This window comes from Corylus avellana, chromosome ca4 (assembly GCF_901000735.1).
Source record: "Corylus avellana chromosome ca4, CavTom2PMs-1.0".
Lineage (NCBI taxonomy): Eukaryota > Viridiplantae > Streptophyta > Magnoliopsida > Fagales > Betulaceae > Corylus > Corylus avellana.
Window position 1 is genome coordinate 23,616,289 of NC_081544.1, and position 17,828 is coordinate 23,634,116.

At 36.0% G+C, this 17,828-nt stretch overlaps 1 protein-coding gene across 4 annotated transcripts; it reads right to left on the reverse strand.

The window, feature by feature from the left end:
- Window positions 1-5,754: 5,754 nt before the first annotated feature.
- On the reverse strand, window positions 5,755-17,505 carry LOC132176966 (protein argonaute 10-like). Of its 4 annotated transcripts, none has more exons than XM_059589142.1 (22): window positions 17,489-17,505; window positions 15,271-15,910; window positions 14,762-14,970; window positions 14,286-14,435; window positions 14,051-14,184; window positions 13,843-13,952; window positions 13,438-13,544; window positions 13,084-13,222; window positions 12,877-12,993; window positions 12,153-12,260; window positions 11,984-12,055; window positions 11,470-11,592; window positions 11,226-11,385; window positions 11,000-11,121; window positions 10,505-10,642; window positions 10,265-10,407; window positions 10,090-10,152; window positions 8,427-8,490; window positions 8,197-8,332; window positions 8,006-8,079; window positions 6,906-7,032; window positions 5,755-6,287 (listed from the first exon to the last, which is right to left on the reverse strand). In XM_059589142.1, exons 2-22 carry the CDS (start codon window positions 15,763-15,765, stop codon window positions 6,094-6,096), a joined length of 2,985 nt encoding a protein of 994 aa, XP_059445125.1. In that variant the 5' UTR covers window positions 15,766-15,910; window positions 17,489-17,505; the 3' UTR covers window positions 5,755-6,093. The 4 variants fall into 4 exon arrangements, with proteins under 4 accessions (XP_059445125.1, XP_059445122.1, XP_059445123.1 ...); XM_059589139.1 differs by lacking the exon at window positions 17,489-17,505 and adding an exon at window positions 16,952-17,336; XM_059589140.1 differs by lacking the exon at window positions 17,489-17,505 and adding an exon at window positions 16,952-17,336 and having other exon boundaries at window positions 15,271-15,913.
- Window positions 17,506-17,828: the final 323 nt, after the last annotated feature.

A 17,828-nucleotide genomic window follows, 5' to 3' on the forward strand; every position in this document is an offset into this window, starting at 1 on the left:
AAGGATATGTTACAAAGTGGGTTAAATCCTGTTCACTGAACCATCAATAATCCACGGATCAGAGGGAGAGAGAGAGAGAGAGAGAATTGGTGGGTATACTTGAATTCTGTGCAAAATAATTGAGATGGCCAGATATCATTAAATCGAGATCGCCCTCAAAATGATATATCTATTTTTTTTTTCTTTCTTTCTTTCTTTCTTTTTTTGCTCCTCCAACTTAAGTTATCAAAGCGCAGGTGGAAAAAATATAGCGAGGGAGAGATCGAGGGAGAGACAGCTTGGGATGAAGCGAATATATATATCTGATACAGATGACTTAGCAATGGGATATAGTACATAAATTTGTATAAGCTGAGGTTTATTCTCAGTTCAGAATCTATCTAGTTTATTCCTTATGGATGTTATTCTTTTGTTTGGCTTTAGGTAATTTAGATGATGACATAACTGTACTGTGCCTCTTGTATTTCCTTCAAGCCTGATGGAGTAAAAGATTTAAGTATAAGAAGATGATGATAGTGGTTTTAATGAATAAACCTTTCACTCCTTTGAATGCTTAACACTAGTTTAAAATTTTTACTTCTGTTCTTTCTGCCGCTAAAATGATGGTTTTGAGACAAGTTCCTAAATTGAAATTGGAGGCATAAATCAACACCCATTTGAAGTGCTTTGATTTTGAGCCTAGCTAATCAGAAACAAAGTGGATCATTTTGGCTGAAGCACAGCTCTAAGTAGTTTGTTGAAGAGAAAGGTAGGTCTAAGTTAATTTTCTTTATTAAGAAAGCATAATTAATACACAATATATATGTTGATGAAATTTTCTTACTCTAGCATGTGAAACCTATGGACCCTCTTGCTTGACAGGATTGCATATGGCTGTCATTTTTCCCCTCGTACCAAATGATAAAAACGTCACTATTGACTCACTATTGTGCTTTCATTTGTCATCTATCATTCATTAAGGACATTAGGTAGGGATTAATTAGGGCAGGGCTTGTCACATACCCATTTTAGGAGAGTCCAGGGAAAAGCTTTATTTATGGTCACTGCCATTACGGTTACTTGTTCCTTTCACCGAGAAGGGCTTGGTTCAATCAATGGTTGAAAGAGAGAGATCAGTGAAGAAACAAGTACATATATGCATTTGTGCGTGCTTGTACTGTCTTCAAAGCATAGCCTGATCCCTATAACCTTCTGGCAAAATCTGAGACTATCTTTCTTAATTGCTCTTTTTGTAATTATTTACATGCAAGCTATACAAATCATACAAAAACTTGAAGAGGCTAGGCCAGGAGCCTCTAATATCTTTGGCAACCTTTGAGCATACAATTGCAATGGGGGGAAGGCCAAAAAACAATAGAAATTGTTGTAGGAATATTTGAAAAAATTCATGTACTATTAATAATGCTTCTCCTGTAAGTGGTTCAAAAAAGTCCAAGGGACTCAGAACATGTGTGTGTACATGGGGTCTTTAATTATCTCGAATTGTAATTTTCAAGCATTGGTTACAGTGCTTGAAGGGTTTTTTTTTTTCTGATTTTTTATTTACATTTTCAAATATTATAACCTCTGTATTTCCACCATGCATGATATGATCATCTTCCTGGTGCTCTTGTTTGTTTCTCTACTGATCTCTACACATCTAATTATAAAGAAAGACAATTAACATATATATCATGAACTTATATCAGATAGACAAGTTTATTCCAAAACATGGGAAAAAAAAAAAAAAAAAAAAAGAAACTGTCACTATTTTCTTTGTCAGACCAGAAATTTATTAGTGAAGTTGAAATTAAAAAATTCTTCAATCATCAAGAAATTGTACTACCTGAATATCTTTTTGGTCTCATAGATTGTAGATGAGAATTAAAATCATATTGATCAGCAGATGTTTTCATTATGTTTTATTTTATTTTATTTTTTATTTTTATCAAAAATAGAAATATGGATTTACAAAATTACATGTTGAACTCATTCTTTGTAGGTTTATAAGTCTGCTGGAAATCTATTATATGCGAAAACACAATTGGACACCACGTGACAGTTTATGTAACACTCATTTTTTATAAAATGTAGATTCCCATGTGAATTTGTAAGGGAGTTGTGCATAATAAAAGCTCTAGTACCCCAAAAACTTTCCTGCTTTATTTCATGTACAGAATGTGTGACAAATATGCCATCAACACGCAACAAAACAAGCAATATTGTAGGACTCTCGTTGAATTAGATTTTATTTAAATGCTATGACCATTAACCCAGAAAATTCAGTGACCTCCAATGTCTAGACACATATAATTAAGATAGTTCCAAACATGCATCCTCTTAATAAGAGGCAGAACTGGGAAGTGGCTGCCTCGAAAGAAAAGGTGGGATGCATCATTACAAAGATAACTATATATATATATATATATATATATATATATATATATATATATATATATACCCACAGCTCATCGATCTGAAGTACTTTTGCAAAGTTTCAAAAGTTTCTCTAGAATTTTTAAAATTATGAATGAGAGTTTCAAGCAGTTCCCTTTAACCCTTCCAGCCTAATAACCAAATTTCATGCCCACCATCTCACACTTCTCCTTTTCCTTCAAGAGAATTATCAGGTATGTCACCCAGTGGCGAAGCTAGAAAATCATTATTGTGATGGCCAAACTAAAAATATGAAAAACACAATTTAAAACAGAAATAAAGTAATTTATCTGATAATATGTGTATCACAAAAAATATATTTATAAAAGTTCATAAATAAATGCAAAATTGATATATTAGCAACGTAACATGTCGGCTCTAGCTAGCTAATACAAAAAGTGTCTAAAACTGCAATTTATGTGAGCATCTCGCATTGAAATACAAAAGCAAAAACAAAAAGTGTATAGGGACAATTTAACAATCAATTCAAAATGTTTCTTATACATTAAAATTTTTTAAACAATCTGTAGGGGCCGTGGCCTATATAAAGGCCTCCATGCAGCTCCGCCACTGATGTTATCAAAATACTCAATCAATAGTGGTCGAGAGTAAGAGAGAGTGCAATACAAAGAAGATCAGCACCATTTGTTAAACCCCTTCTCCTCTCCTCAACACTATTAACTTTTTCCAAAAAAATCAACATCAAAACATTAATCTCACTTTTTTTCACTTTTTATATCACATCATTTACTTTTTATTACTATTTAAATAAATAAAAAAATCACTATAAAACAAAATTTTTCACTTTTCCATATCTTTTTTCACTTTTTTACACCAAACATTCTTATTATTTTTCTCATCAATCCACTTTAACTACAATGTCTAAGGAAAAAAAGGGTTTAACAAACACACACTTTAAAGAGAGGAAGATTGGCTTGCGCACAATCTAGTCAGATGGACCACTTTTACCGATTCAAGTGAAAGCATTTTCATTGCGACTCTTTCTTCTTGTGGTGGTTAGAGTGATGTTTTTCCCCTTAATTGTTTGGTTTCTGTTTTCCTTTCCTTTTTTTTTTTTTGGGTTGTTGTTTTTGTCCTTTTGTTCTTCTTGTTGATTTGCTCAGGAAAAAGAAAGAGAAAACAACAGCAACTGTAACCATATTGCATTCTAGATCACTTCATTAGTCCAGCCATACACTCTCTCCCTCGTCTCAAACTCAATCCACACCGTCCATTCTCACCTCCTCGTCCTCATCACCCCATCACCATAATTCTCTTAACACTTCTCGTGACTACATCCTAGTAATGATGTCACACAATGTATCATATGGGGTCATCTTTAGAAAAGGTTGTTTGATTTTTTTTTAAAAAAAATTATTATTATTATTTTTTTTAAAATGTGACAGTTTCAAATACTTGCAATTAATTTGCATATTTCCACTAGATAATTAACCAATCTTCGTAATAACGAATCATGCATCGAAAAGCCTCACATGTGTAAACAAAACCCTGTGCAGAATGTGTAGGTTTTCCTTTGTGGCAGGGAATAGGTGCTGCATGAGTTAATAATACCCCAAAATCTCATAGCTACCGCATGCAACAGAATATTTGTCGAGGAAATGAGTGTGCAAGTTTAATAGTATACCCTTTGCCCCACCCACGCCTTCACATGCAGCTTCACCCCCATGAGCTACCCTCCAAAATGGGCTCCATTTTCAAAATGTAGGACCGTCCTTTACAGGGTTCACAATCCAAATTCAAACCCCCCACCTGCATGCTTCACAAACCAAACTAAAAGGACAGGATATAGTGTCGGCGTATATATCAACTATACGGTAAAATCTATCAACTTTAACTTGTTAATTCATTTTGGGTTCATGCCAGATTTATGGTTTAGATCGTGTCGAAATATAAGTATAAGACTATATAAGTTAAAACTCAACTTACTTAATTAAACGGATAAAACTTCTCCATAAGAACAGTTGCTTTCTAGATGGTAGTACTCAAATTTGAGATGAAGATGAAAAAATATATACGATTCCAAACGACACCTAAAAAAATGTTGAATAAGTGTATGCAGATGACTGGACTGTATTTTATCTCAGAAAAACTAAGAGCGAAGTAAAAGGAGAAACGAAGGTAGAGAGGTAGTTGTAATTAGGAGGATGATTAAGGATGTTTCCATAGGTCAAACATGTGAATGATTTTGGAAGAAATTGTGGTACGGTGTGGCTCATTGTTGGGGCATTTGAATACAACATTGGAAAGGGTATGATGAGGGCAACCTCACCTAGTAATTCACGTATTTTAGATCCATCTTTTGCACATACTTCAATATGCATGCCAGATCCATAGGATACGAAACTTGACAACTTTTTTGTGTGTGAAATATTCATCTCAAAATACGCGATGAGGCAGAGTGTGCGTGGCCAGAATTCTAACATTTTATATCTCTCTTTCTTTATATTTGATTCAACATTTTAGGATAAGCTTTTAAAAAGCTCTTTACACTTCTTCATCCCTTTTTGGAAAAGAGAAAATATATATAGGGTTAATTGCATTTTCTTTTCTCATCAAATTACTATTCATGAACTACCATTTGTCACATTCAATCTCTTTGAACTACTATTTTTTTTTTTTTTTTTTTTTTTTTTTGCAAAAAATCCGCCTTTAGTCAATCTTGTTAAATTAGATAGAATATATGGTTTCTTAAATGTCAAAATAGAAATACCCTCTAATAAAAAATAAAAACAAGATTAAGAATTAAATAAAAATTTAAAATTCTAACAAAAGAAAAAAAACAGTGGTAATCGTCAAAACATCCCAACACCACAAGTGTTTGAGGGTGATTTAGACACTCTCAAAACATATAAGAGTTGGACAAGAGTTTGAGGGTGATTTAGACACTCAAAACATATAAGAGGTGGTTGATCCACCTCAAGCATTGTTTAAGCTACCCCGAATCAAATGGGCCACCCAGAAAGGCATTTTTGATAGCTTGGCCACCCCTAAGCGTGTTTCGAGGGCAGCTGATTCATCTCTCAATGGTGGTTTGATCACCAACCCAGGTGTTGGCAGTGATTCAACTATATATATATATATATATATATATATATATATATCCTAGATAAATTTTTTAATTTAAGGGAATTTGCATAAATTAAGTTTATTTAGTTAAGGTATTTTTGTCATTTCACATTTTTAACGATTTTAACTAACAAAATGAGTTTTTAGCTATCATATGGTAGCTAATGCCTATTTAAATTGGGACATAATTACCATTACATCACCATCTTTCCCCACACTCTGGGAGATTCTGTTAACAAAATTTAAGCAATATATGGGAAAATTTTGCTACATGTAGATTAATACATAAATATTTTTTTACATGGCCTAGTTCAACATTCTTCCCATTATGGTGAACAATACAGAATCAAGACCTGTAATCTATGATGGGTGTGCTTCCCATGTTCTTTCCTAGTTTTTCAAGTATGAACCATAAACTAAAGCTCTACTGCTCTAGAACTATAATCACTGATCTGAATTGGGAAGAACTTGCAACTAGGCCCGGATCATGTCACACATGTACAAAGAAGAAATGCCTGAAAACAAATAGCAATTCATGACTGCTGTATCTCCAGGCTATTGCTCCGCCACCAGCAACCCTCTCCATGGTCTCTAACAGTAAAACATTACTCTTTTCACATTCTCTTTTAAAGCTGGCAATGGCCGGACTCCAGACTCTCCAGCTGCTCGTGTTCCCTTAGCACCGTGCCCGGCACCACCAACTGTTGAGCCGTTCTCCTGCAATTCAGGTTCCATGTAGAATCGGGCACGAAAAGCAGCTAAATGTGCATAATATGCTGGAGGAACTGCACAGGAGCAACGACTTCAGCCACTCCAATTACAACTTAGTGTTACAATTGGATGAAACTCCTTTTATGTTGACAATATCAATAAATTGATGGTAATTAAGGCTATAGTTTTCTCCCCTATTCTTTTCCACCTAAATTACATTGAGCTATAATTATAGGTCTAGTACTTGTATGTATGATGGCCTGCACAAGGCACTTCTTTTCTTTTGACGGGATGAATTTGGTAAAGGAAGTGCTCTTAAATGCTTTAATGGGAATGATTAAGCTTTAAAGGGCTGACCTAAAACCTTTTTTTTGAGGATAATCTCATCGAGGCATTTGCAGCTTTTGTCACTAAGGGTATAATAATGATTCTCAAATCTTCTATATCTTCCATTTCGAGTTCATGACTACAGCCTTTTTGCTTAATTGCCAAGTAAATCTTCAAAATTATTCGTCATCCTTCCATAGACTGAGACCTTTATTTATTTATTGGGGAAAAAAGGAAGGGGGGGCTTTGATAGGAAATCCATTACACCCTTCTATGTTCTCTAGGGGAATGACCAAGTCTTTTTAAGGGGTTGGCCTCATTAGCAAATATATGTCAAAAACAGTGCAAGGAACAACATTGCTTACCGACAGATACAGAGCGTGTACATCTTGCATATGTATAACAGAGATTGTTCGTCAATGACTGGATTCCATCTGCCGTAAAATTGTTCTCGTCCCATAGAACATGGTAGTGAGCTGGTCGACTTGTCCCCTATTGCATTACAAAGAAGATAAAAATCGTTGGATTAACGTAAGCGTATATGTGCTGAAGCTACAACTGTATATTAAAACTAGCTTGAGTTGTCAGCTTCTCACTAATAAATAAATAACAAGAATCTTCCATCATACGTGTTGCTTTTGCATCTAAATTTCAATCCCAACACTACTATGGTTTCAGCATGACAGATTTTGTTTACAATAGAGATCATACTACACCAATATAATTTATAACCTTATCCAAGATATGGTCCTCCAAATGGAAAAATAACAACTCAACTCCCAAAACTTCCAAAATCAATTTGACAGCCAAACAAAGAAACAGGATGGTGTCCAATCATGCTATTTTGTTTTTCGCTTTTTTAACACTTTTTTTCTGTTGACATTACAAATGATAGTGTTTCCTCCACCACCCCAAATGGAGTCCAAACATGCAGTCTGGATAAATTTCAATCCCAACACTGCTATGGTTTCAGCATGACAGATTTAGTTTACAATAGAGATCATACTACACCAATATAATTTACAACCTTATCCAAGATATGGTCCTCCAAATGAAAAAATAACAACTCAACTCCCAAAACTTCCAAAATCAATTTGACAGCCAAACAAAGAAACAGGATGGTGTCCAATCATGCTATTTTGTTTTTCGCTTTTTTAACACTTTTTTTCTGTTGACATTACAAATGATAGTATTTCCTCCACCACCCCAAATGGTGTCCAAACATGCAGTCTGGAGAAGGTAGACTGTTGTTTCTGGGCCAATAACCAAAAGCATTGTTATAAAAAGTAAATATATCAAGTGCCGCGGGACAAATGCATTTTGTGTAAATGAGCAATTGAACAAAAGCGTTTGATAAGATTCCTCTTCAGATGTTTGGACTACATCACTATTCATCAATTTTCAAGTTACATACTAAAAAGTCTTTGGAATATTATATCCTCTGCAACCAAGTATAAAGCTTTACCTGAATACCAGCATGGCTGCATAGATAGAAATCAAATTCTGTCGGATGACAAATTTTAGTATCAACCACAGTGCCTGAGAAAACAGATTAAATGTCATTAGATAAAAATTACCAAACCAATGATGGGTTGCAATTGTGCATACGAATGCAAAGCAAAAAATATGTAATTTTTTAAGAAACTTAAACCTCACCAGGCAAAATGTTGCCACTCCTGTCCGTGCTGCTCCTGTCCCTATGGTTGTTAGCAAACAATCGAGTGTGATGTCGTTTTTGTACCACAATGAAAGTCACAGGTGGTTGATAGTTTGGTTCTAGAGAAGCACAAGCCTGTGTAGTAATTGTGTTTAAGAACCACATAAGCATCTGTATTGGTTCTAAATAATTTATTTTAGTGAAAAAAGAAACGTATATTAATTCTCACCTTTCGGATCGCATCTAACTCATAAAGCAGAACTTGATAAAACTGCCCTTCGCTTACACCATCCCTGTTCAAATTATTTTTTTAATCATGCTAAGAGCTGTAAGTATACAATTAACATTACCATGTTAATTAAATGCAATTTTATGCATGTAAATTTTTATGTACATTGCAATGTAAGCCAATCATGTAAACTTGGCTCAAAGCATGGCAGTCATTGAGAGATGTAATTCCTTAGAGATATATAACTCACCCCTTTGGAAGGTCAATTTTCTATGTTGTCCAAGGGACTTCCTTTCCCTAGCTCCAAAAATTCAATTAAATTTTGCTTCTTTTTTTTTCATATTGGTATCTGATATGACAAAGTGCACACCATACCATATATCTGTAAGAGGATATTTTATTTCTTTCAACAAGAAAACACAGCCTACTTCTCTTGCATAGACATCCAATAGTCTTTCAACCACAAAACTACAACTGGCCTCCTTCTGACATGTGCCACAAGTGTCAAATATCTTTGGATGGTTGAACCTCACCAACAGAACCATAAACAAACTGGACACAAAATTGACGCACATAGTAATCAAGTATAAAACTGAATCAGCATGGTTGGATGCCTTTAGCAAAACAGCACAAATTTCTTCAATCATATTTGTTCCTGAGCTTTCTAATACTATATTGATATACCTTACTGGAACCTTCAAAAGAGAAGCCGTCCAAATTTTGCATTGGACTATTTTACATGCCCCATTTAGAGTCAACACCAAGGTTAACTTTCATGAATCCTTTTAAAGTAGGCCATACAAGCACCAGTTTTAAACTCTGAGGCTGCATTGATAAGTTATGAGCATTCCTTTTTCTCCTTTTAAATTCAGTAGCCAAGATAGGAAAAGTTTTGAAAAGAAATTCAGGGAAACAAGAAGAGATATATAATTGCTTTGTAAGTTTTCCATAAAGCAGTAATTTAGATCATGTCATGCTCAGTCCTGTTTCTGTCAAGTCTGAGGCAAACTTTCTTTCTTTGAATTCTATAGAAATTGCAACTAAATAAATGGGTTGGAAAGCTTTAGATCTGTGTGGTTGAAAACTTTCATGATTGAGTTATGTCACGAAAGGTGGTAGTTGTGATGGTGATGTGGCTCTCAGTGATTTATACACTCATTGTGATAGTGGTCATGGTTGTGGCACAATCTGCAGTGGACATTGGAGGTTTTGTGATGGCCTGTTGGTAATGACGACAGTAGTATGAAGAAAAAGAAATATTTTTGGCTTCAAAAGTTCTAATTTCTTCAACTAAAGAATATCACTTCTAATCTTTAGCATAAAAGTATTTTCAAATAAGTATGCAAATAATAAAGTGCCTAAGAATTTTATCCTATTAACTGTCTCTGTAAGAAGTCCAGAGCCCAACACACTGACAAATTATGCTCTACCAGCCTCCATAAGGTTTATGAATGATCCATCCATCTAAAGTTACATTTTGATAAGCATCTACCAACCTGAATTTAACACTTAAACAGAGCTAGTTGAAGGTAAAGAGCAAGTGCTCTGTGTCAAATTGTGCCAATGTAATAAATGCTCATCCAACATTACAAAGAGAACATTTTTTTTAAAGAAAAAATATAAATAAAATCTGAAAGCCTGCATGACAGCCAAGAATATTGACCTGTAAAATATAATCCTTAGCGGCTTCTGTCCAGTTGCCTTCCTAAAAGAAACAAGGAGATCCCTGCATGAAAGAGGATAAATACAGACATGAATACACTGACCTAGAAAGGATACTAAAGAAAGTAACCAAGATGAAGAAAGCTCCAGCTTAAGCACATTTAAGAGTCCCATACCGGATCATGCCACCGCTAACCATGCCACGAACAGGATCATGCCATGTTTTGTACAAGTCCTGTATGAGTTCCTGTCTGTGAGCTTGGGCGCAAACTAATCCAGCATATTTTGTCACTTCAGGCCAGTCCTGGGAAGCTACTACCTACAGTTGGACCAAAATCTGTTAGTAACCAAAGTATCAATAATTCTTGCAGTGAAAAGAATTTTGTAGGAAAAATAAATAATTTAGGAAATCATACAGCAGCTATTGAGGGACTGGTGTCTTCTCCATTTTCTGGGTGAGTGACATCAGCTCCAAATATTATGGTTGGTATGTCACTCACTAATGGTATTCTGCAGCTGATAGCATCCAGAAGAACAGTGTTTCTACCACCCATCTGCGCAGCAAGAATAGGGCAAAAATCAAGATTCAGTTATCTGGAGCCCACTATTCAGATAAATACTGTGAGAAGAGTGGTCATTCTGACACCAACCACCACAGTGGTATATACTTCAAGAGTAACCACGGGTAAACAAATAGAGGGCATGCATGATCATTCTCAAACTAGTGACATAACAAGTTGTGTGAGGTAAAGATCAAGATTATCAATCCTTAAAGAATGAGACATATGTAGCCCAATACATCTTCAAATATTCAGATATTTTCAAAAATTTCAATGATGAATGAAACAGGATAGAATGCAAGTAAGAGGAAGTTCATCTGTGTAATTTCATAACACTAGAGTTAAACAAACCTTAACATTGATCTTCAGAGACACATTAGCCAAGTACTGCTTGCTGATCTTGAAAACATGCTTTGTGAGACAACATTGTGATATTATACCAAGATCAGTTTCACATATTCGCTTGAGATCACCTGAAAAAAAGAATCATATAAAACAATCACATGAAATTCAAGCAATCAAGCTCAGATCCTGGTTACATGGATCAAAACCACCAAAATTTTAGCATGCGCCATACCGTACAGAGACCCATTGTTGTCTGGCAAAATAGCTAACAGAAGCTCTAATTCTTTTCCTTTAGTCTTGTTCATGGCTGCATGATAAACATGCTTCAACGCTTTCTCCACTTGTTCAGGCCTGGCATTGTAGATTGGAATGACAGGCTCTGGATTAAATTCCTACAAAACAGGAAAGAATAAAAGCCTGCTTAGAGGAAATTATTTGATCTTAAAACATGCAGAAAGAAACAGAGAGAAAACTACCATGCCAGATACTTGACACATTTGGGCAAGTTCATTACAAAACCCGCGAGCAACACTCTCCTGCACGCTCCGTGAGAAATTTATACATGCCCACCGGCTTACGGTCATCCCATTGATCATTTTCTGAATTGTGTGAGAAGAAGGAAATCAAAATATCAATGGTAGCATCTATGATTGAAATAGAGATAAACTCAATGATAATGATAAAACCCTTGTATTGGAATGGTGAGCTTTTGAAAAAAAATAATGATCCTGAAACAGATAAATCTACATCAAAGAAACTATGAACTTCACAAGATAGCGATGGAGCAAGAATAAGTCTACTTCTTTCACCTTTCCATATAATTTACTGACTTGATCAGAATTTGACAATTAATAATCATCCATTTTGTATACAGAAACTTGATTAATGAATCTTTCTAAATTTTACAATACTTCAACTAGTCTCCTTGTTGCTTCCAACAAAATAATTGAAAATATTTATGAGAAATGAGTACAATGTACAATATGCTACCTTGTTCATCATGTTCCACTGACCAACTTGTGGCAAACAGTCCTTTTCTTTCCCAGCTTCATGATACTTCAGCTGCAGTTGAGAGTGCCATGATAGTGAACAGTTAATACAATACCAACTGCCCTTTTTTTTCTGAAACCTAATCATAGTAATAGGAGGAACACATTACCCAAGGGGCAGGAAGAATTCGTGCCTCAACAGAAGCTAGCTTTTCACTGATTTTCATCCCAAACTCCTTTGCATAAGGGTCTTGATCATAGGCATTCTGTTGAACTGTCTGCTCTTGTCCAAGGATAAAATGTTATTTTTTACGAACTAGTTCAAGACCCAAAAACACCAGACAGGTCATATAAGACCATAGAATTCCTATTCACATGGCTTGCATTGTCCCAATGCTCCCTTGTTAAAATGCCTGCAACAGGCACTTTCATAATTTCCATGCTATCATGTCAATATTCCAATTAATCTAATTACATCAATTCTAGTCTTATATCATATCATATGCGATCAGCCAAAACCTATGTAATTATGGACCTCCATGCAGAACAACATGGCCTTCCAGCAGAAGGTAGAAGTTGATTAACTTGAATCTATCAGAAGATTTAATACCTACTCAAAAGCCCTCATAGGTATGCTAAAATGCAGGATTTTTCATTCCCCCTATTATTTGAAGACAAAGGACATTTTAAAACTTTCAAGTTTTTACAATCAGCGGGGGATGGCATGAAGGGTCTAAAAGTTCAAAGCATCCTTCTTTTCCTGAGTATGATAACCAAGTAATGCGAAAGTGATCCATTTATCATGTCAAGACCACAAAACTTAACTTGTAAAGTTTGTAGAATCACTCTATTGAGTAATTCAAGGAATAGACAATATCAGAATGTCACCAGTACCTGCAAAATGTCATTTTCCCGATCTCTAGGTCTTTGGCAAGTAACTTTTAGCAGAGCAGTAATTTGCCTCTCATTCAGCCTTTTTGTATATCGTTGCCCCTCAACAATTTTGCACGCCTGCAACATCAAAAGCATGCAGACTACATTCAAGAGTCATGCAAAAGAAAAACTAAAATAAACTCAAGAAGGACTAACACAACTCCCTACCTCCATTGGTAAATAGTTAGCCTTCTTTTGGTTTCCTACTTGAAGACATGGAAGGTGTGTCTGTTGAATGGTGAAGCCATACATCTCTTGAAAGTATTCAACAACTGACTTCATAGTTGAGTTGTCATCAACAGGAAACCTGAACAAATGTACCTTAATTAATCAAACACGTTAACACATTTGTCGAGAATTTAAAGAGGGGATAGAACAAGTTTTGTCTTTGCTCTTATTGGAAATACTACTAAGCTTTAATTATATCTAACCTCTGTGCTTTCATAACACAAGAACTCTCACCAACTTAAAAGTTCATCGACTTCGAACAACAAAGATAAACATGGAATAATTAAAACTTACACTAGTTCTCTCGTAGGTTGAGATGTCAATCCTGAAACACGATACTTTCTTCGCACATTTCCTCTGTGCGTTACTTCAACTTTCACTCCTCTAAGGGCCTTCTTAATCTGGTAAACGTTTCAAAGTGACATTCTAAATTAACTCAAATATATCAACAAAGGAAATGAAATCACATCACCAATATAAAGAAAAGGAAATAGGATTCTCTTCATTTCATTTGCCATTTCATGGTCCAGATTAGATTTATACAGATCCAATAATGTATATGTTGCTACGTCATTTAAAATTTTAACTGATATGATGTACACAATTAGATGCAACAAAACAAAATCTAAGACAATGAAATGGCTCCACTCCATTTCACTTTTAAATGGAGAGGATCCTAATCCAAAACAAAGAAAGTACCTTTACACGGTCAGAATCAGACAATGGCCTTGATAAAACATCTTTGCCCAGAAGCTGGGCAACAAACTCTATTACTGGGAGAGGCTCAATAAATGCAGCTGAAGCCATGTCTGAAAAATGTGATAATTGAGTGAGCAGAGAATGAGAGACTGTTTGAGGAAGACAAGTAATGTCCATTAGAAAATTCACAGAATTGTAGTTCATTTACCAATGTTCAAGGACAGACCCATCTGGGTAGGCCGTATACTCTGGTAAAATCCACACCATGACTCCAAGCCATCACCAAGCCGTTGTGGTGTTCTAATATCAGGTGAAAAGAAGGATCTCCCTACGGGGCAATACCTTTACAAAATGCAGGCTATGTAAGATAACAAGAACCAATTGTACAAGGGTCACCTGTCATGTATAAAATTAAACTTGATAACAAGCATTGAGAAATATACCTCTTCGTTGAAAGCTCCCTTAATACAATGTCAAGAATTTGAAGAGCTTCCTGTGGAGCATCAGCTCGCTTACCAGCTAGAAACTGGCCCAAATGATGCATGTTTGCCCGTGCAACAAACTTAATCACCACTATATATTCTCTCACCCTTCTGGAAATTACACATAGATCAGTTTAAGTTACTTCCATTGGAATATACACGAACAAAGCCAAAGAAAGTCCATATATTAGAAATCATAATTCCAATTAAGAAGAGTTTTTTTTTTTTCTTTTTTCTTTTTGTTTTTTTTTTCTTCCTTTTATCTTTTCTTATTTTTCTAGTTTTTTTTTTTTTTTTTTCCTTTTTCTATTTTTAAATCTATAAATTGTTAGAATGAGAAATTTCAACCGAGCCAAACGAGGAAACCCAGATGACGCAAGGAAAAAAAACACACACACACACACAGTAAAATGGGAACACAGGCAATAAATCCTTACTTGGGACCATTGATTCCATCCTCTTCATCTACAAGCTTAATTTTGAACTCCTTCCAAACAAAGGGAAGCTCCCCAGCTGTGTACAGACTCTTTCTGCCATCATAAGCGGGAAGCCTCGTTCCTAGGTCAGATTCTCTGTACAACCTCACCAGTTCTGCCATTATAGCTCTGTTCACAGTTCTTGATGACACTTCGGGAGTTATGGTCACCTGCAAGAAGCAGGAAAGCAGATCGAAAAAAGGCAAACGAACAATAAGAACAAAATTGATAGCCAAATTTAAAACTCATAAATGGCATTGGAAGAAAAGGACAGTGGGGAAAACAGAAACCTATTCAATTTCATCTGCAATGTAACAGCAAATATATGGAGGAACCACACGATAAACTTATTGAATGTCAGATTAAGGGACCCAATTGCTATGACACAAAGAAAAAACCAATTCAATTTTTTTGCAGCAGTATTTTAATAGATACGTTTAATATTAAACCCATGAAAGAAAAGAGCTTACATCATACTGGTTCAAGTCCTTCTCTGGCAACTCTGCAAAGAAATGGTTGGCCTTTACAATACACTTTGTCCCAACTTGCCCATACCCAGGCCTAGGAGCAAAACTCAAAGACTTGCTTGAAGTAGGAAAACCCATCTCCATTTCACACAAGTTGCCACCATTTTCAACAGAACCATTTGGAGTACTTGCTACAAGAGCTCTGGCCGGGTTTGGCGAGACCGGCTTATGCGCCACGGTGCAGTGCCGGGAACTCGGACGCATACAAACATCAACTTGGTCGAATTTTCGGCCGCCTCTACCCCTTCTTCTTCCTTTGTTTTTTGATGGTGGTGAAGTTTGGTTGTGGGGTTTCGTGTTGTGGGGTTCCTGGAGTGGCGGACCTTTACCATTTTGGGCAGTTTTGGGAGCCTTCTGAACTGGGTTCATGGAGTTCTGCAAGTGGGTTTTGATCACAAGGTGTTGCTCTGAGCCCTCTTTCATCTGCCTTATAGGCATGCTGCTTTTACTGATTTTGCTGACTGAAATTTATACACAAAAGCACAAACACTGGCTCAGAAGGAGAGAACTTCACCAAATGCCGCGCAACACACTACCCTCGCTTCTAGTCTTCACTATTTCTCTCACAGATTTAAGACTATTTCTGCTGGAAAAAAAAAAAAGTATTAAACAGAGGGGAAAATGCATGTCAGCGAAATGACTAAAGATTGCAGAAGCGTAAACAAATAGAGATACTGATGAGAAATGAATCATAGTTTTGTACGCAAAGTAAAAAGGTCGGGGTAAAAGTCCAGTCTTTTGTTGAAGATTACAAGCATTACTCTTTCTATGCTAAATTGAAAACCCAATCTATTCACATCTGCTTCAGGCAGCAGATTGACACCTACAAACAAGTAAGAGCCAAAACCCAAAACAAATAGTTACAGTTTCTGTCTGACTAGTAATTGCAAAGCCATTGGGTCAAGAAATGCAAAGATAGCTCAAAAAAATAAAATAAAATAAAATAAAATGTTTTTAAAGATATATTTCTTACTCTCTAAGAATCTCAGAGGCCCACTAATAAGGGAAGAAACATAAAACGCGAAACCCCAAATAAAACTTGGAGCCGAAAAATAAGGGTCTGCGAATAGAAAATCCTAAATGCAAGGACAAAGCCAACCATAAACCAAAACCCAACCTTCTTCAGATGCTTCTATTAGCAACCACCCATTGAACATGAAGCAGGAAGACAAAGAACATAGAGTAAATAAAAGTAAATTGATAAAACTTGCAAACAAAAAAAGTATTTTGATAAAGAAATAGAAAACCAAGAAACGGAAATACCCAGGAGACAAAACCATTTCCTGCCACTTAAAAAAAAAAACCACTCCCTGCCTGTTCCCCACCCAAAACTCACACAGAAGATGAATAAACCCAAGCAGATAAAAACATAACAAAAGTATAAAGAAAAAAACATATATGTATATTTTAGACAGATTTCGAAACCGTATGACTGCTATAGGAAGAGAATAAAAACACCCAGAAGAAAACAAAAATTAAGAACATATCCAAAGGGAAGGAATAAACATTGAAAAGGGTAGTCTAATCGCTATCTGCAGGACACCCAAAATTAATGCTGAAGAGTGAGGGAGCTCACAACCATTAAATATCATCTAGCCAAAGAAGCCAAAAATTGAAGACTCACCAAGAAACCAACCACCTCACTCAGTGAAGGTGTCAAACAAGTAGCTTTGAACCTGAATCAGAATCACAACAAACAATAAGGGAAGAAGGGGGTTTTTAGAAGGGTGAGTAGCACAGAACGTGAAGGGAGATTAAAAGGGGAACCAAAAGCTGACTACATATAAAAGATGGGTTTTGGTGGAGGCTTCAGATTCCACAGTACTGAGATAGATAGAGAGAGTAAGATGATGATGATGATGATAAATGAATCTTTATACACGCATGCAAGCGCTTTTGGTGTTTTCTTTATCACGTGTAAAAGGCTTGTGAAGGGAGGTCCCTGCCCCCCTCCCTTGCTTTTAAAATCACACCCCCTCTCTCTCTCTCTCTCTGTGTTTCGGTTCTGGACTGGTCGCGCAGCCTCGGGGACGTACATGACCATATATATTATAACCCATAAAATAAAACATACTACTAAGAGAGAGAAAAACAGAGAGAGAGAGAAAAGTGGTGAATATGAGTCCAAAAGAGCTACTGAGGATTATAAAAGCAATCATACACAGAAGAAGAATAATTCGAACTTGCAGTCTCCCTCTCTTGCAGACTTGTCCATTTGCTCTCTCTCTCTCTCTCTAGTCCCTATGTAGTTGTGCTTAATGTAATGTCCCAAGCTCCAATTTTTTTTTTTTTCTTTTTTGCCTCCTCACTGAGTTCCACTGCTTTGGGCCTTGGCAAGCCTTTAACGGTCGATTCAATGCGGGATAAGACTTTGGGTCCACTTTCCTGGTATGCTTTTAGGACCCCCTAGCACTGATCCACTACACTAGGGTCTACCATATTAAGCTGCTCTACACGTGGACGGTGATGGATTCCCATCCCCCACTGACTTTGATTGCATC

What these genes read in the sequence shown, in the direction of transcription:
- LOC132176966 (XM_059589142.1), bottom strand. Translation starts at nt 15,765, where the DNA reads ATGCCTATAAGGCAGATGAAAGAGGGCTCAGAGCAACACCTTGTGATC. An exon ending in GAATTCTTCCTGCCCCTTGG is followed by an intron (nt 12,056 to 12,152) that starts GTAATGTGTTCC and finishes TCTCAACTGCAG; the next exon opens with CTGAAGTATCATGAAGCTGG. An exon ending in AGTTAGATGCGATCCGAAAG is followed by an intron (nt 8,333 to 8,426) that starts GTGAGAATTAAT and finishes ATTACTACACAG; the next exon opens with GCTTGTGCTTCTCTAGAACC.